Raw genomic sequence first — 25114 nt, forward strand, 5'->3', positions numbered from 1 at the left:
TGAGATGTGTTATACCTAATTAAATTGTCAAGCCAAAATAATTCTGGTATAGTAAATTTATTCATCTCACAAACAGGCAGCAAGGAAAAAGAACTTAACCAAAAGGAGGGAAGCACATCCCAAATATTAAGTAAACTTAAAGTGAACTTAGATAGGGTCCTCTTCTTTCAAAAGGGTATGTTATTTTTAGTTACTTTAAAGTCTACTATAATCAGAGCCGTTAATCCAAGACAAAGCCCCGGAGGAAACTTGCCTTTCCCCTTTTTTTTTTAGGTAAAAACATATAGGGAAATCTCTGCATCAAAGAAGGAAGCTTCTGGAAATGTGCCTCTTTGAAAATCAGATCCCTCGGATCCCCCCATCCCCTCATACCTCCCGTCACAACAGCCCCAACTATGATCCCTAACTGATGCTCAACCTGCCTGAACACAATTGGATTTTCACGATTTTTTTTATATAGCAATGCCAGAGAGCTCAAAGCAACATTACTAGCGATATTGATTTTGGTACTTGGTGGAAAGCTTAGCATTTCGGTATTCTCACTTCACCGAAGTTTTGTTCAACTTTGAAGTTTTCGCAGCACGAGATTGCCTGGGGCGAGCTCAAATATAATCTCAGTTTCTGGACTACCTGAATCGTCACTACTCAAAGAAGAACGTCAATTGAACCACAGTACCCCGGGATTCTGGGCGCGGTTTTGAGTATAGGAAGACGATTAAGTGTTAGGAACAACATGGATTCACAAATTAACATGGGCGCAACCACAAATGCCAAAAACTACCAGAAAGCGTTAAATAAAATTACCTCTTCGCTTCCCAATTTTTCAAGCAGAAATTCACTCGGCGTCCCAGTCAGAGCCATAATTCGCAGAAGTTGATCGATGTCTAAACGATCATCAGTCAGGGAAATATACAAACAAAAAACAAACAGAAAGACATGTTAAGACACAAACATAAACTCACCAGAACATGCAATACTGGAAATGAAACGAGTAAGCAAATTCATTAATACCAAGTATCATTAGAAAATAAATCCTTTCCATTGCTTATTAATCAATCTCCACCTGCGGGATTTCAGGGATAACTGGATGAAAATCCAAACATATTTACAATCAATTTATTTTAACGTTCGATTATCAACTGGAAAGTTATAATTCATTCAAAATATGGACTGCAATAATCCAAAAGACATTTAAACTCATAAATTTTAAACGAAACCGAAGAAAAAATAAATTGTGTTCCATTTTTTTTTCTACTGTTATCAGTAAAATAAATTCTTTCCATTGTTTATTAATCAATCTCCCCCTGCGGGATTTCTGGGATAACTGGATGGAAATCGAAGCATATTTACAATCAAATTATTTTAACGCTCGATTATCAACTGGAAAGTTATATTTCATTCAAAATATGAGTTGCAGTAATCCAAAAGACATTTAAACACATAAATTTTTAACGAAACCGAAGAAAAAAAAACTCGTGTTTCAGTTATTTTTTTATCAGCTGGCAGTTGTTTGTATGAAGAAGTTTTCTTTTAGCACCTCTTGTCCCCCCTTGCCCTCTCTCTATGATGCCATTGCCCTTCTTAGTATTTGCATTGGTAGTTGTCCCACGTCGCAGTACTCAAAAATGGGCCTATGAAAACAATCATTTTAGCATTTAAAAATAAAATTTAAAATAGAATGCCAGTTTATATAGTTTTTAATAAATTAATCATTAAGGAAAATAGGTCAAAATAGGTCATGATACAGCAAAAACAACTTCAATTTAAAAAACAGGGTTTGAACCATTTGTACTATAGAAAAGGGATTTAATACATTTTTTCAAAAATTCCTATCATCTGAAGAACAAAGTATCCTAATTGTACCTTTTTTTGAATTCCTTAGTCTGATTAATCTAGGGAGGGTTTGGTCTTCAATTCTTTTCATCCTGACGTGTACCAAAAGGGTCTGTCAGATCTCAATTAGCCTTTTTAAAATTTTTGGAAAGATTATTAATTATTGCTAATTGGATATGTAGCAGAAGAGTTTGTTGAGTCACAGCCAAATTTAGTGAAAATTAAGAACCCAAGTTCTAGCTTTTGTGGGGAAGAGTGGGGGAGGGTATATCATCCAAACCCTTTTAGGAGAACGAGAATGGTCCTATGTTCTTGCTATCAAAAGATCAATTAAGACTCTTGGATCTCAACTTGACCAATTGGAAGGAAAAGTAGTTAATCTCGGTGATTAGTTCAACCTAGATCATACACAGTCCAACTTCTGAGGGACAACGGGTTCCTTTTTCTTTTGTCATCATGATATCTACAAGAGCATGATATCTACCATTGGCAGATTTCAATAAAACGTTGCAGAATGTAAACGCTATCGTTCTATTTGTGCCCAATCGGGTAACCAGTGCCTAACTCCATCGGAAATGGAGGAAGGGCTTAAGTTTTGTAATGCACAACATGTACCTGAACAAAATATCGGCTATTTCGCAAAACATGGAGGAATGTGAGCATAAATTTCACGTGAAAATTTTAGCCGTCTAGACCAATTTAACCTCTGTGGGGGATGGAATCCCTAAATTCTTGTAACCACAACATCTACCAGCAGAGGTTGCAGATAGCAATCAACATTGATAGGACGTAGGAGTATGGATCTGAGTTCAGCCTTTTGGCGGGACCATGCTCGAGCCAATAGCTCTGGGAGGGTTAGGAAGGGGCCCTGAATCTTTGTCATTATGACACTTTACAGCCATACTCGTCGCATTTCAGCCATAATCAGCGGAGAGTAAGATTTTCAGGATTTCAGGGATAAGATTTTTCAGGAGAGTACAATTTTCAGCCAAAAATTCACAGAAGGGAAAACAAACACGTGTCCGTTTCACACAGAAAACCGTAATCCCCCCCACCCTGACTTCTCAGAAATGAGCTGTTTCTGAATATCAAATATCAAGCCTTTAAACATCACCAAATTTCCATAAGAAAATAAAACTTTTTGTCTAGTTAGATGGCGTTAATAGAATTTCAAAGGCCGTTAATCTTTTCAAAAGAAAAAAAGCCAGATTTTCAAGAGATTATTAACCTGAATTAACTCAATCCCTGAAATTCAGTTAAAGTAAACACCACCAGTACCCACTAACATTTTGGACAAAATAAAAAACTGAGGAAGCCAAAAATTAGAAACAACTGATATGAAGAGGAAGTAGCAGGCACAACTACAATACTTAAAGCAACCAAATGAAGCACTTTCCATACCAAAGATAAACAGAAGCTGCCATTCAGACTTATTCAACCGTAGATACAGAAATGAAACAAGAAACACAAGCATTCGTTTCAATAAATTAAAAGAAGAGGATTCTTACACTCTTGAGTCATTAAAACTGCCTAATTATATTAAACGTAACCGAAATTTTTAAGTTCCAAGAAAAATAAGGAAATGGGGGATGGGAATTATAGAGGCAGGGAATTCCATTTCGATGATTCTAATTTACTTCAAAGCAATGGTTACAAGACAGCGTCTTGTCTTTTTTTGTCTTTAATATTTATTTTAGTTTTATGCATCGAAACAATTGATGGACTCTTATTTCACGAGGATAATCAAACAGTTCGTGGTAACGAACTGTAGTAAGGAGCGACCCGGCTCAATAGTAACCAAAACTCTAAAAAATGGAATTTTGATACCAATAGCTATATCAAAAGAATCGCATTTTAATGCTAGTTTTAAATATATAAGTTTCATCAAATTTAGTCTTACCCATCAAAAGTTACGAGCCTGAGAAAATTTGCGTTATTTTAGAAAATAGGGGGAAACACCCCCTAAAAGTCATAGAATCTTAATGAAAATCACACCATCAGATTCAGCGTATCAGAGAACCCTATTGTAGAAGTTTCGAGCTCCTATCTACAAAAATGTGGAATTTAGCATTTTTTGCCAGAAGGCAGATCACGGATGCGTGTTTATTTGTTTTTTTGTTTTTTTTTTGTTTTTTTTTCCCCAGGGGTGATCGTATCGACCCAGTTGTCCTAGAATGTTGCAACAGGGCTCATTCTAACGGAAATGAAAAGTTCTAGTGCCCTTTTTAAGTGACCAAAAAAATTGGAGGGCACCTAGGCCCCCTCCCACGCTAATTATTTTCCCAAAGTCAACGGATCAAAATTCTGAGATAGCCATTTTATTCAGCGTAGTCGAAAAACCTTATAACTATGTCTTTGGGGACGACTTACTCCCCCACAGTTGCCGTGGGAGGGGCAACAAGTTACAAACTTTGACCTGTGCTTACATATAGTAATGGTTATTGGGAAGTATACAGGCGTTTTCAGGAGGATTTTTTTGGTTGGGGGGAGGGGTTGAGAAGAGGGGGATATGCTGGGGGAACTTTCCATCGAGAATTTGTCATGGGAGAAGAAAACTTCCATGAAGGGAGAGCAGGATTTACTAGCATTATTTTAAAAAAAAATATTAAAAAATAAATGTGAAAAAGCTTTTTCAGCTGGAAGTAAGGAACAGCAATAAAACTTAAAACAAACAGAAATTATTACCCATATTAGGGGCTCACCTCCTTATGATACCTAGCTCTTTACGCTAAAGTATTTTTAGTAATTTCAACTATTTATTCTACGGCTTTTGTGATTCAGGGGTCATTCTTAATGAATTGGGATAAAATTTAAGCTTTAGTGTAAAGAGCGAGGTACTGACGATGGGGCGAATCCCCTCATATATGTAATAAAAACATGAGAATACAAAAGTTCTTTACGTAAGCTAATTTATAAGTTACGTAAATCTTTTACCAATAAAAAGATTCGTAAAAAATTAAAAGTTCTAGTTGCCTTTTTAATTAACCAAAAAATCGGAGGGCAACTAGGCTTCGCCCCCGCTTTTTTTTTCTCAAAATCATTCGATCAAAATTATGAGAAAGCCATTTAGCCCCCCCCCCCCAAAAAAAATATGCAAATTTCGTTTTGATTATTCCTCTGCGGAGAGCCAAAATCAAAACATGCATTGATTCAAAAACGTTCAGAAATTAAATAAAAAAAACGAGTTTTTTTAACTGAAAGTAAGGAGCGACATTAAAACTTAAAACGCACAGAAATTACTTCGTATATGAAAGAGGCTGCTTCCTCATCAACGCCCCGCTCTTTACGCTAAAGTTTTTTACTGTTTTAAGTAGAAGAATTGAGAGAAAGAGTCAAACTTTAGCGTAAAGAGCGGGGCGTTGATGAGGAAGCAGCCTCTTTCATATACGAAGTAATTTCTGTGCGTTTTAAGTTTTAATGTCGCTCCTTACTTTCAGTTAAAAAAACTCGTTTTTTTCATTTATCCTTACGAACAAGAATTAACCCCAAATACATTTCACATTTTTTTTCCGTTAACAGTAAAATAATTTTTCTAAAGACCAATTTCACTCCAGTTTATTCTAAATTGCATTCAAGAACATTCTCAATACTCAAGTACACACCAAAAATTCATGACACTATCCCATCAAATAATTGACGTGTTAAAAATAATTCTCTTTTTCGGTTTATTCCACTGTTTCGTTAGATAAATTTACTACCCCTCCTGCTACTAACAACTCATCGGAGCTCGAAAGTTCAAAACAACCCCGTTGTAGTGATGGATTGCTGTAGTCTACTGTCACCACATTGGAGGTGCTTAGAAATGTTTTCAAAACATTAAATATGGTTTTTCAAAAGTACGTTGCTTCGCGTTTCTTTTTCTTTGCTTTCAGCGTTTTTTCTTCTCTTCGTGTTATTTTCCTAGATGTTTTAACAGTGTTGCGCTATGTTTTCTATCTTCATATTACGTTTTAGCCATTCAGTCTAATTTCTTTTTCAGTTTATAAAGGCTTCTGGACGTGAAGCAAAAGTTTTGGCCTTTTTTTTCTTTACCGTCTTAAATAAAAGCTAGACCCTTTATTTAAGCATCTATACAATCACCAATTCACCCAAAAATACTGATTAATAAGTTTCATTAAGTTGTAAATAATCAAGCAATGTTTGCCAGCCTCAATACTATTTAAAATCATTTTAAATTCCGTTAAGCTCATTTATCAGAAGAAGAAAAAGATGCTTTGGTGCTAAACCCAGAAAATAGCACCTTTAAAAAACAGCATTAATGGCAGAGCAGGCAACATATATATAAGTAAGATATTTTCAACTCACACTTCCACTGGTTATCTTCTCTAATATATCAATACTAGGACGACCCAACAAATCCAACATTCTATTCAACTGATCTATATCTGGGGTAAAGCAGGGTGAAGGAATACAACTGAATAACCATGCCATAATTATCAGCTGAAAGCTTATGCATTACTAAACATTATGCTATTTCAAAAGACCTGTTTACAATAAAAAGGAAAAGAAAAGGGTGCCATTAACTAAAATATATTTCGTTTGTTTCAAACAATGGAATAAAAAAAAAAACATAGAAACTAGAAGAAGGAAGGGAAAAAGTGAGACTGAGACCGAAAGAAAGAAAGAAAGAAAGAAAGAAAGAAAGAAAGAGAGAGAGAGAGAGAGAGAGAGAGAGAGAAAAGGTACAGAAGCACAACTAAGTGCTCTTCCTGGCGAATTCTTGCAATTTAAAAGGCAGAAGAAACTAATACTTGGGCATATATATTATATGCACATATATATATGCACACTGTATATATATATATATATATATATATATATATATATATATATATATATATATATATATATTAGATATTATATACATATAATTTTTATATATTTGAATATATAGAAAAAGTTTAATTTCGCAGCTTCTAGAACGCAGATAGCAGAACTATATATCTTTTTCACTACACACTAAGCCGGTAGAGAGAGAGGAAAAACGTTTATTTGCTTTTACTGTCCATAAATAGGCTGCTTTTTCTGTTCAATCTAAAATTTAACAATACTAAAAATTCACAAAAATTAGGGGGAAAGAACTACATATAAAATAGCTACGGAACGCACAGTTTTGAAGTTTGCACGGTTACTTAGTAAGGGGCCTGTGCTGCTAGGGTACAGTAGCACTATAGATTAGTGATACCAAAAACAAATTTATATTTCTCCGAAATGGGTTGAGGTCAATAAAAAAGTCAACAGAATGACAGATATACAAATTGATATTCTTGATGTGCTTTTAAATATGGCATATATCCATAACTGTTAGTGCAAATATCAATATATGCTTCTATTATTAATACTAGTACTAATATTTCCTCCTGGTTTCACATTCACTCGGACTTCGTTTTTAAGTCGTTGCGGTTTTGCCTAATTTATTTTATTCTTCTGTTCCTCAAGTTGTGAATTTTTAGACTTTTATTTACTTTTTTTAGCTGAAAACAAAAGAATATCCGTCCGAATTTCAGTCATTTCCTTTTCTTTATTTTTATTAGCTATTATGCATAAAAAAACTTTGTTTCTTTTTTGGCACAATTAACCAATTCTATTTACTATCTTAAAAATTCTTTATTTACGAAAAAGACTATCCAAAATAAATTACTTAGATTCAGATCAAAGCTAAGGGCAGATTACATTACGTTCGAATATTTGGTCAGCATTATTCTAGCAAAATATTACTCTCAACAACTCTCAACAGCAAACTTTTCACAATTATATCGTCAATGTATAAAATCACTAGGAATCACCACAGATAACTGTTTAATATTTCACTTATGCTTCCAGTTATATATTTCTAATTTTTTACGTAAACATTTAGTAGTTTATTTGCAATATCTCCGAGAAAAAAAAAATCTTCAATCCCCTTAGTTTCGGTAACAAACTCGATTAACTGAATTAAGAAAAATGTATACTTATAATGTTGTTAGTTAGAATAGGAAAATAAATTTTCAAAGGTTATAGACTGGATATATTTTCGAGGAGCTCCCAAAGTTATGCAGTCAACTTTATTGAAACAGTGTTAACCTCAAATCAATATTAGCATTCTCGAAAGATAAACATGATTAACACACTATTAGTTATAGTGTGTTATGGGTAAGCTCCAGATTCTTACTAATTTCATTAGGTGATAAAAAAAATCCCTCCCCCCATTTTGTCCTAGATTGAGTGAAAGGTGTACTACCGCTGGGTTGAATATCCCAGTGACAGCCATACTTTATGAAACCACCATTAGGCTTCAGACCAGCTTTGGCCATCAAGCTCCTACGAAGACCAACTACCCTCTGTTCACGAGCACCATCTAATTTGAAGGTTAACCGAATCGTTTCTTGACGACTTAGTGCCATTCAGATCTGATTTTTGTGATGACGCTTTAAATAGCTTTTCTGATAGAATTTGCAGAAAATTTTAAATTACTACTTCATGATGGTTTTACCATATGCCTGGTATCAGATTGTACAGCCATGAGAGTGGAAATACGCCCCAACAACTGATTTTCAAGAGAAGTGCACCGAATGTATAATCAAACAAGAGCTAAGAGATTATATGGCACTTGTGACGAGGCCGAAAGAGCCAAGAGCTCATATGGCATGAGCTCTAGCAAAATTCTAAGAATTAATGGATTGATTTAAAAGGAAAATCAGAGGCTTAAGGCCGGTTGAGATTTAAAATAAGAGTTCTGAGTCACGAGGTCCTTCTAAACATCCAATTTCATTAAGATCCGATCACCCGTTCGTAAGTTAAATACCTCATTTTTTCTAATTTTTCCGAATTAACCGTCCCTCCACTCCCCTCCAGATGGTCGAATCCGGGAAACGACTATTCCTAATTTAATCTGGTCTGGTCCCTGATACGCCTGCCAAATTTCATCGTCCTAGCTTATCTGGAAGTGCCTAAACTAGCATAACCGGAACAGACAGACTGATCGACAGACCGACAGAACTTGCGATCGCCATATGCCACTTGGTTAATACCAAGTGCCATAAAAACTCATACCAAGTGCCATAAAAACTCTTATCGAAAGATGCCCTTATTTGAAGAATTAAATGAAGAAATTTTTGTTTTATTTAAATGATAACCTATTTGAAAAAATCAACATCATAGTGAAATGCTTCAAAAATATTTACGCAACATGCTGAGTCACGAAAAAGAAATCTCAAGCAAAATAGTGGGTATGAAATATAACAAATATAACGAATTTGAAACATTGGAATTAGCGCTGCAGATTCAGAGTTTGCAACAGATTTGCCATTCGCCATATTAGCATCATGTTTTTATCATAAATTATTATTCAGTTCATTACCTCAGTACAATCCAAGTAATATAATTACATTAATAAAGGCATTTAAAAGTCAGTGAACCCTGAAATTACAATAGAATATAACTTAATAACACCGTGCTTCATTTACACGCTAAGCAAAAACAAATTTTATAAATTTATATAATTAAAAAAAAATTATATATATTATTACATGATTGTCTATGGCTATGCTTTTTGACCTATGTGATTGTATGGATGAGTAGGGTTAAGGCCTCATTCAAGTACTGATCTATATTAATTGCTAATGTAGGAAAACAGTCTTCTTTTTTTTTCTTTTTTTTTATGTGTTCGTGCTGGTGCATTGGTGATTTCTTTTCATTATATATATGTATATATGGCTTTTCCACTTATTCACCTATTTTTTGGTTAGTGTATTTAAATTGGGCCTTTTAATTGTATTTTAATTGGGGGAGGGGGGGTATTTTAATTGGAAATGTCACTTTTTGGTATTTTTAACGAAAAAAATCCGAGAAATGACAAATATACCCCTACTCCTAGATTTTGAACAATATGTATTGTGTTTAGCAGCAAACCCTCGCAAGCACTGCACTTGGTACGCGGTTGTTCATCCTTCTATTATAATTGTCTAAGCAAACAGTAGTACGCTGCACAGATTATCTGTCAATCACTTATAAAAAAAAACACGAAACTTCTTATTGGTCCAAAAAATAGTACCAAGCACCATGCTAGCGAGGATCCAAGCCCTGGCTTTCATATTTTCACTTGTGTTAGCACCTTCAGTAATTTCTCATGAATTTTTTATGACAACGCAGCATATACGGCCTTTTAACTGTTTGCTATCCAAAATGTGCCCTTACATTCGCTGAATTTCGGCCAGTTTCAGGGTCCCGCTAGTCAGAAACCACATGGTAATCCTTTGTGTAATCGATTTGCTTCCTTGTCAATCGAGGGTGTATTTATTAGATCATACTAGGTCAAGCAGCCACTCGCCATTCTCGGAATGCATCCTTAAAACCACCCTAAAGGTGGCCAGGCAACAGTCTATGATCAAAGTCTATTCCATACTTGATACGTCCTCAATTCAAACTCTTTTGACAAAAGGAACTTTTTGTTAAATCCATGACCCGCCAAAATATTTTTGTGAGCACTTATGCTGACAATAAATGAAAAAAAGATATATATGCCATATTCCTCTTCTTTTTTGAAGAAACGCCCAGAAAGACCTAGTTTTTAGGAAATTATTGAAATCCAGAATTAGCCCCAAAATACCAGCTAGAATAAGTTGATCTATACAACAAGCTTTACTACCTATTAATTTGCGGTGAAGATAATAAAAAAAAATACAATTGTTAGTAGTGAAAAATATAACTACATTACTCAAATATCTGCAAGTGGTTATTATATAAAAAGGATACGATCTGTTCCTGGAAAAAGCGTCCGTGATGTAAGCAACTCCGCCATGATGCATCCGACCGACCAGATATCGACTGTAAAATAAAATAGAAATTTATACAAGCTTTGTCCTTAAATGCACTGCATTCTGAAACAAAGGCTGTAATCAAAACTTTCATAATTTTTTAGATAGTAGAAATTAGATCTTAGGGTTTTTCTGTGGGGACAGTTTCTGTTCGGAGATTTACACAAAGAAAAAAAAAAAAAAAACAATTATGAAATTACAGTGCATGGCTGAATAAAATGGCTTCATTTTTGTGAATATGTTTCTATTTAAATAAATATTTGTTAGTTTTCAAAACATTTTCTGTTTTCCCCCAGTAAATCCTTTCTTACAAAACCCTTCCACCATCTTCGAGGATAATCTGCCTTTGGTTTGGCCCTAAATAGCTGGTGAAAAAGGACAATATTTGGCTATAGAAAATCTATATAAATAAAAATATCTACTAAATCCTTCTCGGTCTTTCAGAGCACCCATGTTTCAGGACTAGACATAACCACTGTCATCACTGTAGTTTTCTGATCTTGGTTTGCAGACTTATCTTCCTACTTTTCCAAAAAACGGTTTCCATCAATTATGTTTTGCATAAATGTGCTTATCCGCTAAGGACAATGCCTTTCCTCAAAAGAAAAAGAGCAAGAAAAATATGAAAAAAATCCAAATAAATACTTTAATCAATACTTTTCTTCAACGAAAACATAAAATATAACTTCCAATCATATATTGGGTGACAAAAAGGCGGAATTAATCTAATTTTAAGTCTTTCTTATGAGAATTTTTGAAAATTATTGGTAGTAGCTCTGAGGTATTTTCCAGCGACAACAGTCTGGATGGTCAATCTTAGGGTGTGATGAAAATTAGCATTGGAATAATGAAGAAATCTGTTCTGGAAGGAGCTTAAAATTCCCACACGAGGAGGGGGGGGGAGTAAAAAAGATAAACTATATACAAATGCTAGAATAAGGGAAAATCGTCGAAATCACGCATCTGACGATCTAAAATAACAAATCAAATAGAAACAAAAGAAGAGACAATCACTTTGAATAAAAGAGCTGATCTGGTGACAACCAAGATTAAATTCTAATTATTCTGGTCGTACTGTCGGAAAGGTTCTAATTTGAAGAACTTATTTTGAAAATTAAAGTTCTATGTCTTGCAATTTATGTCCAACACAATTCATGCTGATCAACAAACAGTGTTATCAAGCCTGTGTCCGGGTGGGGGGGGCAGTTAGGGGGTTTGACTCCCTCCCCCGAAATACTTGCCCGACTTGCAAAACCATGACAAAAATGAATATAAACAAATTTTTGATGCGTTTAAGTTTTTCTTTGTACCTCCCCCCCTCGCCCCCCCAAAAAAAATTTGGTGACCGGAAACTTTTTTATCTTGGCAGGGGTAATCTTCAATTCTTTTTCAACGATCGGTGTCGCTGGAAGACACTCTTGATGAAAAATCCCCTGCATTAAAGGGTCGAAGAATGTTAAAACTTGATTAAAGGAATTTTTTTTGAGACTCCTTACCTGTTTGTGAATATCTCATCCAGTTGAGCATAATTTCTGGAGCTCTGTACCAACGAGTAGCAACGTAACCAGTCATTTCAGTTTCCGCAGGTCGCGCTAAACCAAAGTCTAATATTTTCAGCTCACAATCTTCATTAACAGCTATATTTGAAGGTTTGAGATCCTATAAAAAAAAAATTAGATTCTTTAACAAATGTTTTAATTTTGTGTTTATTCAGTAAAAAGTTGCTGAGAAACACTATAAAAAAAACATTGTAAAAAAAAAGAGCGAAAAAGGCACAAAACAGAAATAAATAGGGTAAATAGTTTGGATTCATTTGACATCACGTAAGGACACTTTCTCAAAAATATTTTTGGGGAATTTCTCAAAAATGTTTTTGGGCCTTTCTCAAAATATTTCCGATTAGTCGACCACAAATTTAACCTGTAAGATGGCGGCAGAATCACTCTTATTTTACACTTAATCTTTAAATTAGAAATATAAGCTCATTACCAGTAAAATAGACAGTTTTCTCTGGAAATCTCTCAGGAGTTCAGCAATGACCATTCAATTCCCCAAAATTATCTATAATTGCCACACAACTCCCTCTTTTTTGGGTTTTTCGACAAACTTAGACCTTATTCTCTGAAAAACATCCCAAAATCCGAGCCAAGTTTAAGCAAGCATAATTTTTTTTTTAAATTAACTTAGTAGGAATCAAGTTTTCACTCTTTTGAGAAAAAAACTATTTTAAACGGTAAAAGTGGTATTTGAAATACAAATACAGCAATCACCATCTGTATCATTGCAGTAGTATTTGCAGATAGGGCTTATCCCAACTTGTCCATCAGCTCTTTATCATCGAACGACAGGAGAACAGAGGCTATTTAGAAGGATATTTTAGAAGGCTATTTAGGCTATTTTATTTTAGGTTATTATTTTAGGCTATTTCGGAAGGCTATCTATTTACAAGGCTATTTGAGAAGGATATTTAGAGTACAGAAAATATGAAATATGACAAAAATACAAGATTTTGCACTTGCGTTTTGCTTCCTTAGTATAACAGAATATTCCTATTCTTTATCCTTTTCATAGGCAGCTCAATAGCGCTATCTAAGTAAAGAACGCTGTTGGAACAATATACTATTTCTTTCTTCGTCTTCTTCATAAAAAGGGGGGAAGAGAAAAAATGATTTTTTTTACTTTTGATTTGACGTCTCCGATTTTCTTTGATCTGTTCTTCGATGTTTGCTCTCTTATTGATTATTGCGTTTTACCTGAATAGTCAATGACACCTACTATGCTCTTATTTATTTTCAGCTCAAGCATTCATTCGTTCAAGACTTTTTAGTGACGAAACTGGAGTTTAAAATGACAACCCCGACCAACTCAAAAATAGAACGAGACAAATAATTTTACCAAAACAATCTAATTTTATATTTCTTTACTATATTAAAGCATCAATTTCAGCATCACCAAAGAAAAATCTTAAAAGAGGGAAAAGCAAAATAGCTTAAAAAGATAAAAAGGTCAGACATACTCTATGAATAATACCAGCTGAATGGATGTATTTCAGTCCTCTAAGGATTTGATAAACAAGAAACTGAACATGATCATCCGACAATTTTTGAGTCTTGATAATGTTATTCAAGTCAGCTCCCATTAAATGAGTAACCAAATATCTGAAAAAAAAGTATATTCATCTACTAAAATAATTTGATATTTACATTTCTGCACTATATCAAATCATCAATTTGATACTACCCTAAAACCCAAAAAAGTCTAAAACCAAGAAAAAAATATACCATTGTTATTACTGTGATTGGGCACCACAGAAGCTAAATAAAGTTATGAAATAAAGTCGCTTTAGTGGTTTCATTGAAGCAAATATGAAGCAATACTTGTTTTTACATATAAATAACTGCGAAACTACACGAAATATTAACAGACGCTAAATAAACGCGTAATATCGTAATATCTGCGAAATATAATACATAATGAGTAAAGAAAAAAAGAAAACAAAGGAAAAGAGATCAAGGAACCTTGTGACAGCGTGATGGATAAGCGCTGTTCTCATGATCAATGGGTCAGCAGTGCAATCCCTCGTGTCGCAAGGGATCTTTCAATATTATATATATTTTTTTTTTTAATTGGCTATCCAAAAATAGTGGCAAATCGTGGTCGTTTTAGCAGACGTGGACTGGATAAGCAGAATTCTAGTTTTTGTGACCATGCCGTTTTGTCTGCGTCCGGATTGTATCGTATTTTTACAAAGATTGATCTTAAGCAAATGAGAGTTAATTATTTTCGTTATTGTAAATTCCTTTTGTACCTACCCAGATCGGTTCGAAACAGACGCCTTGTAGATTGTTACGGAGCTACCGAAATTTTGTGTTGGCTGGAGAATCTGTAGACCAATATTGGCGCTGATGCGTGTTTCCATCTTGGTGCGCACCATGGTTTCATCTAGTGATTTTCAGTTGTTGTTTGTTGTATTTCTTTTACTTTCACACTCCATTATCTTGAACTTGTACAGTGGGTCACAAATAAATTATTATTAGAGAAAAACAAAGAGAGGAGACGGTAACAGCATATTGTTATTCACAGAGCTCTAGGAAGTGCAAATATAGTACATTTAATTGCTGCAAAATAGTATACACCTATACACTGGGTGATTAACTACCCCCCCCCCACCCCTCTTAATCAGAGCGATTTTACAACTGTTTGGAAATAAATTTGTAAGTTTAAGTGTAAAAACTCACTTGGTCGGAGTTCATACTACCCACTGTTCCCCTCCACAAAAGGCAAACTTCTAGCCCCGCTCATTTATAAAATTATGGCGATACAATTTTAAAAAGAACAATTTCAACCGTCAATTGTAAAAATGTGAAGCAATCTGTTTAGTTTAATGAACCAATATTTTGAATTAATGAATCAATAATTGATTACTGATTTTCTATATATGATTTGAAAAAGAGGAAAATATTAATGAAATTTATTGAACATTGAGCTAATGAACCGAAATTGAGCGTTTAAAATATAAATATGTATACACATATATACATATACATATATATATATATATATACATATATATATATATGTATATATGTATATATATATATATATATATATATATATATATATATATATATATATATATATATATATATATATATATATATATATGTATATAATGGAATTGTTGACAATTTGAAAAATAAAACTGCCAAAAATACATTTGTTTCCGGTAAAGTACAAATGATACATTTGGGGGGGGGGGGACAACAGCAGCCCTGCTCTTATTTGTGTTAATTTCTGGTTATTATAAAATTAATCGATGCTACATGGCCGTGCATTGGGCTGCATGGGCCGTGTTTCCCCTGGAAGTAAAGATTCTGGATGATGTGATCGCTTGAGTGAAATGGTTAATTCGAAATTCGGTCCAATGCCGTCGAAGCTAACGTCCGGGGAGGGAGGAGATAAAAATTGCAAAGGGGCGACTGATTCCCCTCATTTTCGGCACTTCAGAATGGCATTTCAGCAATCTTAATCGAACGAGCCCCCTCCAGATTTTCTATGACTGTTTTCAATTGTAACTGGCTTGGCTTTTTTCTCTATTTGTAGTCGTAGCCATTTTCTCTAGCTGGGAAAAAAGATGCACAGGTGACAAATTGCTCTTTAGTTATTCAAATTTACAGCGCTGATTTTAATAGCTATTTAAATGAGTTTTCTTTCATTTTTAATAAGACGGACCAGCCAGACTTAAAATAGCGACGTCTCTTGGTTATTTTCATTTTGGCAAAGCGTTTCGTCTTCTGTAAGAGTGTGGATTGCTCACATAGCTGTATCGTAGGTAATTATAAATAAATCACCACTATTTTTGCTGCTTTTCTTATTATCTTGCACACTCTTATAATAAAATAAAGTTTCCACTTTCAAACAAGATATTTTATGAACATATTGCCAAGGTTATTAACTTAAACGTGACAATTTCACTTTTATTTAATTATGCATTATGTACAACAATAGAAACTTTATCTACGACTTTGGCTATAAGCACACATTCTGTAATTTGAAGTACTAGACCCAACGATTTTTTTTTTCGAAACAAGCTAAAATTTCTTTACAGGCTTCGCATTTTTTCTTTACGAGCTGATCAAAAATTTCAGTTGGATTCAAACCGAGCAAATCCCCTCCCCCTTCTTGGATACGGTCCTGAAAACAAGGTACGATCCACCTCCTTCATAAAAAAAAAACAATAAAAAAAAAACAATTCAAAATTCTGGATTACAACGCTTATAAATTTAAAACAAATGATTTCACTTAAAAGCTCACTGATTGCATTATGGGAAAACGCTAACACGAGGGGGGGGGGCTGAATAGTTTATCCATGATCTTTCTTCTGACAAAAAATAAATAATTTCAATTTCATTTTTTAGACAGGAGCTTGACACCTCTATAGTAGGAATCTCTGATATACTGAATCTGATGGTGCGATTTTCAATAAGATTACTTAACTGTTTGGGGATATTCTCCTCCCCCTTCTGGAAACAAAGCAAATTTTTTCAGGCTCATACCTTTTCATAGAGAACATTAACATTAATGAATTTTATGTATTTGGAATCAGCATAAAAAGCCAATTTCTTTGGTTTAATAGTTGCAATCAGAATTCTTTTTTATAGTTTCGGTTGCTATTGGACAGACTCACTCCTTCCTTACAGTTCATGACGACGATATGTTTGATTGTATACTGCTAGTACCACTTGTATACTGCTAGTACCACCGGCGTTATCCAGTAGAACTTGAAAAAGCCTGACATCCTTAAATTAAGTTTGAATTTAATTTATCAAAATTTTGATTTTAATTAAAATTCTTTTGATCTTTCTTTGGATCCGACCTGAAGTTCTTCGAAATTGAGCATATTCGTCTATTTTTAAACTCTGTTTTGGATTAAAAAACCACACAGAGTAGGTTGGTATAGGCTAGATTTAAAAATGCACACAAAATAGACCTAATGCGCCATTTGGCAAAGGCTGATATTTGTTTTCAGCCTGCTGTAAAAAAAGATACGAAAATCAATTCAACTAATTGTTTTATTTTGGTTTTATTATGTAATTTGGGACTTTTCTTGGAGGTGCTAGACGGGGTTGGTAGTTTTATTATTTTTTTTTTCTTCCATGGAGGAAAACTTGAATTTGCACTCTTATCAGTTTTCTATAATATTTGCTTTCGATCATTTGGCGAATTGATAGGAATGCTCCGATTAAGCAGCCACAAATAGAAAAAAACTTTTTTAGTTCGGTGTATAGACCATTAATAATCTTTTGGTAGAACTATTGCCGCGTGTTTTACATGGGAATATTAAGGACGAAGCTTAATTCATTTTCAGATTTCTAAGGGCGTCGAAAGGGGCATTTCGTGTAAAGATTAGAGTTTCTGATAGAAAAACAGTGTACGCTAAGCCCTGAAGTTGATACTATTTTTGAACAAAAGCGTAAAACCTCTATGTGAAAGAAACTGTATTTCCAAGAAAAATGCCATTTTTTAGCGTTTCCAGAATTATTCAGATAAGTCTGCAACATAGTTCCAGCCTCCAATAAACTTGAAATAACTCAAAACCGCCCATTTTGACAGTTCAATATTTTTTCTACTAATTTTCAATGCAAGAGCCATTGAGCTTTCCAAAAGGCTTGTGCTGCTTTTAAGCACCAAGAACTTGGTTTTAATGGTTAACATAAAACCATATAAAATGGTTTAATGTTATGTTAGTTAACATAAAAAAGTTAAAAAACTTTTTTTTTCAACCTAATATTTTGCTGCGATTTTAAAATGCCCAAGTTTTTCAGCGGTTATAAGTTAGTATACGACAATAGAAGCAAAAAAGGTTTGGCTGGGATCGGGGGAGCCAATGGATTTTACTGACTGACCGGTTATTTTTATCGACTCATTTGGGTGATATTGCCAGAAAACTTAGTTCATTTTTTTTTTACTGATTGAGACTAATCTTTTGCCACTGATTATACGTCGTTTATTTTCATCATCTTATTTACCTAGTAAAGACCAAAAAAATTGAGACAGTAAAACAGCGGCACTTTGCACCTCTACTTTATTGATTCAAATTTTTTACCAACTGGCTGATAATATTGGGAAGGGGTCCCTTTCCCCCCATGTGTTGCGCTCCTGCATATGAGCAGTAGCTTGATGTAATCAGTAATCAGTATACTTAAGCCTCCGAACCAAGATGAATATTGGAAGCTACAGCGGTGACAGTGTTCAAGTATGGTTTCGAAACGCAAACACTTCTGAAGACGGAGGAGGATTCACACGATGTTTTCCAGAGGAATTGCCTACGGATAGTTGTGGCCACTCGTTTGACCGACCGTGTTTCAGACAACAAAGTCTACTAAAAACGTTGAGAGAAAGGTTCAGATGGCTAGGACTCATTTTGCAGATGAAGCTTGACAGATTGCAAAATATCGTCCTTTTCGGCCATCCATCTACGGCCAAACGAAAAGCAGGGTATCTCCGGGCTCGTAAAGAATGAACTAAAGAAAACTGGAGCTCTTTGAGACGCGGTAAAGGGATAACTTTTCAATAGATTGGGGCGGAGGAGAAGGTGCGCAGCTGTATTGGTCTCGGGCGGCTTGGTCCTACATTGAGTTGTTAGGAGTAGAAACTGCAGCACTAGCATTCAATTTTTTTCATCAAAGATTATAGACAGTATGCTTCGAATCCGAAGAAAACCTTACGAATACTTTAAAATAGTCAATTTTCTGGGTCATTCCCTTTCATTCCAAAGCTTGTATCAGCATATACACTGGTATGCTTGGAGCACCTCTTTTCCGACATTAAAACCTTATTAAACAACAATATAACCAAACTGTGCTCATCCCAAAAATCCAACGCAATTTGTTCACACGGTCAAAAAAATCATAGGCAGTGCAATAACGCTGTCAAGTGAAAAGCGATGTGGGCACAACGTATTATTATGTTTTTTTCATTTGGTGTTCTGTTTTTTAAGACCAGGGCACTTTGTATACAAGAAGTTGTTGTAAAAACTTCGAAAGGCACTCATTCGATTGGAAACTGAAAGGGCTAGTGCCCTTTTTAATAGTCGAAAGTGATTGGAGGGCAACGAGCCCCCCCCCCCCCCCCTACTCCGCCCATTATTTCCCCAAACACATCCAGTCAAAACTTTGATATAGCCATTTTATTCAGTGTCGTTGAAAGGTCTGGAAACTATGTCTTTGAGGATGAGGATACCCCCCAGCCCTCAGGGCAAGGGTTGTAAGTTATGCCCTGGGGTCATATAGGCTTTTATAGAAAGGGTGGTCGTATAAACATCGGAGGGGCTCATTAGATTGAAATTAGGAGTTCTAGTGCCTTTTTAAGACTCAAAGTGACAAAGGGCCACTAGCCCCCCCCTTACGATATAGTTTCCCCAAATGCATCCGATAGAAATTTTGGTTTTCCGGGTTGAAACAACCTTCCAGAGTCTGGGCAAGGGTTGTAAGTTACGCCCCGGGACACATAAGGTTTTTATAGAACGGATGGTCACATAAATTTCCGATCGGATGCTGCTCATTTGATTGAAAGTTGGGAGATCTTATGCCCTTGTTAAGAGTCAAAAGTGAATGGAGGGCATCCAGCCCCTCCCCCATAAACCTTTGATTCCCCATAACACATCCGATCAAAATTTTAAGAGAGCTATTTTGTTCAGCACTGTTGAAAGGTCCAGTAATTATGTATTTGGGGATGTCAACTTCCCTACAGTCCCCAGGCTAAGGGCTGTAAGTTAGGCAATTTTTTCATTGTTTATGTACAGTATATGTTATTGAGAAAGCTAAGCATGTTTGAACTTCATTTTCCAAAAAGACAAAGGGGATTCAGTTGAGCATTTCGGAGAATGTTGAGGGGAGTGTTGAACTAAATCAAAATATATCAGGTGTAAGCGGATTGTCAAAAGGGCGTAACTCATGAATGACCGGGTGTATTAATTTGGAAATTTCAAGAAATGATAAGGGAGATGATCAAAAAGGGAAAAATTGGTAAGATTTTTTATTGGGGAGGGGTGAACTTAATCACAACACGCCGTCTGTATGCAAGTTGTCATAAGGGTGTAACTGCGATATCTTAAAAGCAGTCTGGTGTGTGAATTTGAAACTAACAGGGCTTGTTGTGGGGGATGCTGAACTAACCAAAAGAAAAATATTTGTATCCTATTACTATTGCTTCTACTCACACTACTTTTACTGCTACTATTATTACAACTTCCACAACTACTACTTCCACTAAAGCTATGGCTACTACTATTATTTCTACTGCTACTACTACTACTACTGCTACTAAAACTAAAAGTATTAAGGCGAAAAATTAAGGAAATATTGAAACTGCATGGAACTAAATCAAAACACACCATGCCCACACAGGTTGTTAAGAGGACATATCAGAAATGCTTCAGGAGCAGTTCATGGTATAAAGTTTGAACTTTCAGCATGTGTTGAAGGGGAAACTAAAGGAGCTATGCGTATACTGCTGCTAATGCTACTACGACTATTGCTACTATGTAAGCCAAGAGTACCAAGGTGAAACTTTCTAGGAATATTTAGGCGGATGTTGAACTAAATCAAAAAGTTCTAGTGCCATTTTTCAGAGCCCAATAGATTGGAGGGCAAGCAGCCCTCCTCCCAAGCTTTCATAAATCTCATATTATGACCTTTATTTTTCTCAAATCAAGGCCATCATTTATAACCCCAATACCTAATGAAATAATTACAACAAAAACTAAACTCTTAGGCGTCACACTGACTAGCGATTTGAAATGGGAGGCCCATACTTGCTCTATTGTTAGACAGACTAGTACATCTCTCTCTCTCCTTAAACTATTTGCTAAATTTTCATGCCAAAAAGCAAATATCCTCCGCCTTTTTATATCTTTTATCCGTCCACAGCTTGAGTATGCTTGTCCGGTGAGGCGTTTTGGTCTTACGGTGGATCAGCCCGATAGGCTAGAAATTATCCACAAGAGAGCCATGAGAATTATTTGCAGTCAAGGCAAAGTGCCTTGCATTCTCATTGGCAGAATGTAACATCAACCTTGTTGAATGTTACATCAACCTTGGCAGCCCGACGTGTTACTCTTTGTACCAATTTCGAAAATAATCTGCGTCGTAACCCACGCTTTCAATGTATACTCCCAGCCCCGTATTGCCCTCCAAAGCCCAGTTTACCGCGATCAAAAGCACAAAAAATCCCAGTCTTAATCCTATTAATGCAAGAACTGAGCTTTACAGAAAAATCTTTGCGCCAGCGTTTGTTGAAATCGTAAATACATGAAATTTGTAATGCATCACGTTAATGTGTCATTTGTATTGTTAATGTTTTAGTTTTTTTTGTTTTATTTTTATTTGACAGGCCAGTTGGATTCATCGTTGTATGTTTTTTATAATCTATTTATGTTTTCACTCATGCCTTCATTTTTATTCATTTTACTTATATTACTAACTTTTACTTATTTTACTCACAATTTACTTATGTACTTATGTTTGTGTACTTAAGTACTCATTTTATTTGACTGTTTAGTTTGGTTTATCGTTGAAGGCAATATTTTAGTATTTCACTTACGAACCTATGTTTTTTGGGTAGATGTAGGCTAGTTGACTTAGGGCAACAAGTTCGGCAGTTATGCATCAAACAAGTAAATGCATCAAAGTTATCAAAAAATATAGTAAGAATTTTGAAGAACTGGCAAAAAAATATATGACCGTGGATTGTCAATTTAATATACTTATACTGGTATTTATCATTCCTATAAGTTTTAATACTTTTTTTTAATAATTAAAGTCAAAAAGTGAAAATATTTAAGATGTATTTTGTTTTCAGTAAAGTGCAGGTTATGTTCTGTTCTTGAGAAGCAAGGGAGCTGTCAGCATTCCTCAAGTCAATTTTTGCTCGTTTTTGACTCGGTTATTTATTGCAATTTCTGTTCGTTTTAGGTTTCATTTCAAATTTCACGGGAAAACCACAAAATTAAAAATAGAGGTAAAAAAAATCAGAAAAAAAAACAAACAAAATAAATGGAGGAAAATGGAGAAAAATCTTACATGCTCAAATTGATCCTTCAAACACCAAATTAATCTAACGCCAAATTCCACTCCTCCTTTTTTTCTCTATTTTATAGAACCATAGAACAAGATAAAGAAAAGAGTTTGATAAGACTTGGTTTCGTCTTTTCATACACCATGATACTTGGACAACCCAAAACAATCCAGTTTCAAAAATATTACTCCCATCGATTACCAACAATCCCCAGGTGTCAGAAAAGATGACAGGAAGTTCAAAATGGGCTAATGAGAACAAGTAAATATTAGCCTTCTATGCACAACTTTTTGATTCATTTACTTTTCCTATGACTGAGGTACAATTTTGATTATTTTTCCTTGCAAAAAAACGTTCAAAAAAAAAAAAATTCGATCACATATTCAGATGGCAATAAAACAATCGTAGCGAGAAAAGTACTTACATGTCATTAAAATCATTCAATGATTGGCCAGGAGTTAATACATCAAGAAGGCCAATAACCTAACAAAAAAAGATAAAGTACTTATCATGAATGACGTTGTAACTAGCTCACTTTACTATCAGCCTATGTGTGTGTCCTAGCATAAAAATTTAAACACGACTTTAAAAGATGACACAAACATTGGACTAGTGCATATAAACAATATAAACTATTAGTAATTGAACTAGAGTCAAATGCGACTTTACGCAACGGTGGTTGGTAGCTTTTGAGCTAAAGATTCTGCAACACTTTCAAATTACAAATTCATCTCTCTTACAGAGGCGTCAATTTGAGGAGGGGCTAGATTTTGAAATATAACCTTTTAAGTATAGAATTTTTCGAGGAACGAATAACTCCCCCTTTCTGGAGATGAGTTTGGAGACGAGTTTTGCTATCCCCGTGGAGACGAGATGAGATTTTAATCAATTTCACTCTTGAGAGTTAAGAAAGAAAATTAAGAAACATGATTTAGTTCTTTTAATAGCCAAACGGTACAAATAGCAGTGGTGGGCGCCTTTTCTTGACAATTTCAAACCGCTGATGGCAACTACCTACACAGGATTTTTCTTCATTTTGTTTGAGGGGGGGGGGATAGTAAGGAAAAAACTATATTTTATAATTTGTCATTTATCGCTAGTTTTATTCGTTTCATTTTTTAATCTGTGCTTACTATTTGTCATTTTGTCTGCACTTTTACAGTTATATTTCATAAATGGCTGATGCATCCTAACGTCCGAACTCAACTAATTGAATAAACACCCTCTTTAATGGTTTTTACTTGAAGCTACAGGAATAAATAGACAGGATCAAAGGTAGAAATATGGTATTTTTATTAGAAAAATTTAAAACCCAGGCTGGTAGGAATAGGGATAGATGGCATTATAGCCAAGGTAAGTTCGACGTAGAAAAAGAAAATAGTAACGGTTATGGACCGCTGCAATTTTGTATACATAACAATATAGTTATAAATGACACAGATCTTGGTCGAAAAATGGCCCATAAGTTAACATAATAGTCACATAATGGTGAGACAGCCAACAATATTGAATATGTTATTGAAAGAAAAATACTGGTAGGATCGGTACAAGACACCAGAGTGTATAGTAGTGCTTTAATCGATGTTCAAGGCAAAGATTACCATCTAGTAGTGTCTAGGGTACTTAAAGATACTGTAGATGAAGTTTTAATAGAAGAACAGTGTGGTTTTAGAAAGGAGAGAGGATGCGTTGAGCAAATTTCCATTTTAAGGGAAAAAACACGTTAGTATAACGCATTTTTTAGCATCAGAGCAGCTCTCCTGAGATCCCGAGATTGTTACGATGTGTTCCGTATTTTCCATAATATCCGTCTATTTTGTGTTTTTTTTATATATTCAGAGCTAATCAGGCAATAAAACTTACATTTTCATGGTTCATGTGCTTCAAAAGCCTTAATTCTCGGTAAGTCCTTTTTGCGTGGATTGCTGTTTGAAATGGTCTAGCCAGCTTCTTTATTGCCACTTTAGTCCCACTTTTCGTATCTACTGCAGAACTAGAAAAAGAGTAAATACAAAATAAAATTTTAGAATAGTCTACATTAATATGTCAACATATAAAATAGGGGTAAACTGACCCATGAGATATGCAAGTCCAGATATTTAATTACGCATCAGAGAATTCATGATTTTCTGATTTTCAGTATCTACATATATTTACATTAGTGTTCTATGTTCATTTCCGCACAAACATGTCGACACACCTGATTTAAGCTTACACCGTATAAAAAAGAACAACAAAATTTTTCTAAAAAGATATGTTGTATGGCTCATTAATAATATACATAAAAAAACCGTCATGCTCCCACATAAGCTCTTGCAAAGATATAACAAGAGCTAAGAGCTCATATGGCACTTGTGACGAGGCGAGAAGAGCTAAGAGCCAAGAGATCATATGGTATGAGCTCTAACAAAATTCTACGAATCAATAGATTGATTTAAAAAGGAAAATAAGAGGCTTAATGCCGGTCAAGATTTAAAATAAGAGCTCTGAGTCACAAAGTCCTTCTAAATATCAAAATTCATTAAGATCCGATCACCCACTCGTAAGTTATAAATACCTAATTTTTTCTAATTTTTCCTCTCCCTTTTGCCCCCCAGATGGTCGAATCTGGGAAAACGACTTTATCAAGTCAAATTGTGCAGCTCCCTGACACGCCTACCAATTTTCATCCCCCTAGTACGTCCAGAAGCACCGAACTCGCCAAATCACTAAACCCCTCCCCCGAACACCGAACTCGCCAAATCACTGAACCCCTCCCCCCAACTCCCCCAAAGAGAGCGAATCCAGTACGATTCTGTCAATCACGTATCAAGGACATTTGTTTATTCTATCCACCAAGCTTCATCCCGATTCCTACACTCCAAGTGTTATTCCAAGATTTCCCCCTCCAAATCCCACAATGTCAAAAG

At 34.9% G+C, this 25114-nt stretch overlaps 1 protein-coding gene across 4 annotated transcripts in view; it reads right to left on the bottom strand.

The window, feature by feature from the left end:
- LOC136034591 (mitogen-activated protein kinase 14-like) overlaps positions 1 to 25114 on the bottom strand; it is a 104124-nt gene that overhangs the window by 58739 nt on the left and 20271 nt on the right. For 2 of the 4 annotated variants that reach the window (XM_065715864.1, XM_065715861.1), the window contains exons 2-7: positions 24069 to 24198; positions 22630 to 22688; positions 13645 to 13786; positions 12125 to 12287; positions 10567 to 10638; positions 805 to 884 (exon numbers count right to left, since the gene is read on the bottom strand). In XM_065715864.1, coding sequence (XP_065571936.1) covers positions 805 to 884; positions 10567 to 10638; positions 12125 to 12287; positions 13645 to 13786; positions 22630 to 22688; positions 24069 to 24198 — 646 coding nt within the window. Of the gene's footprint in view, positions 1 to 804; positions 885 to 6138; positions 6219 to 10566; positions 10639 to 12124; positions 12288 to 13644; positions 13787 to 22629; positions 22689 to 24068; positions 24199 to 25114 lie in introns of all 4 variants that reach the window. The other 2 variants (XM_065715862.1, XM_065715863.1) reach the window with 2 other exon arrangements.

This window comes from Artemia franciscana, chromosome 13, assembly GCF_032884065.1.
Source record: "Artemia franciscana chromosome 13, ASM3288406v1, whole genome shotgun sequence".
NCBI classification, from domain to species: Eukaryota; Metazoa; Arthropoda; class Branchiopoda; order Anostraca; family Artemiidae; genus Artemia; species Artemia franciscana.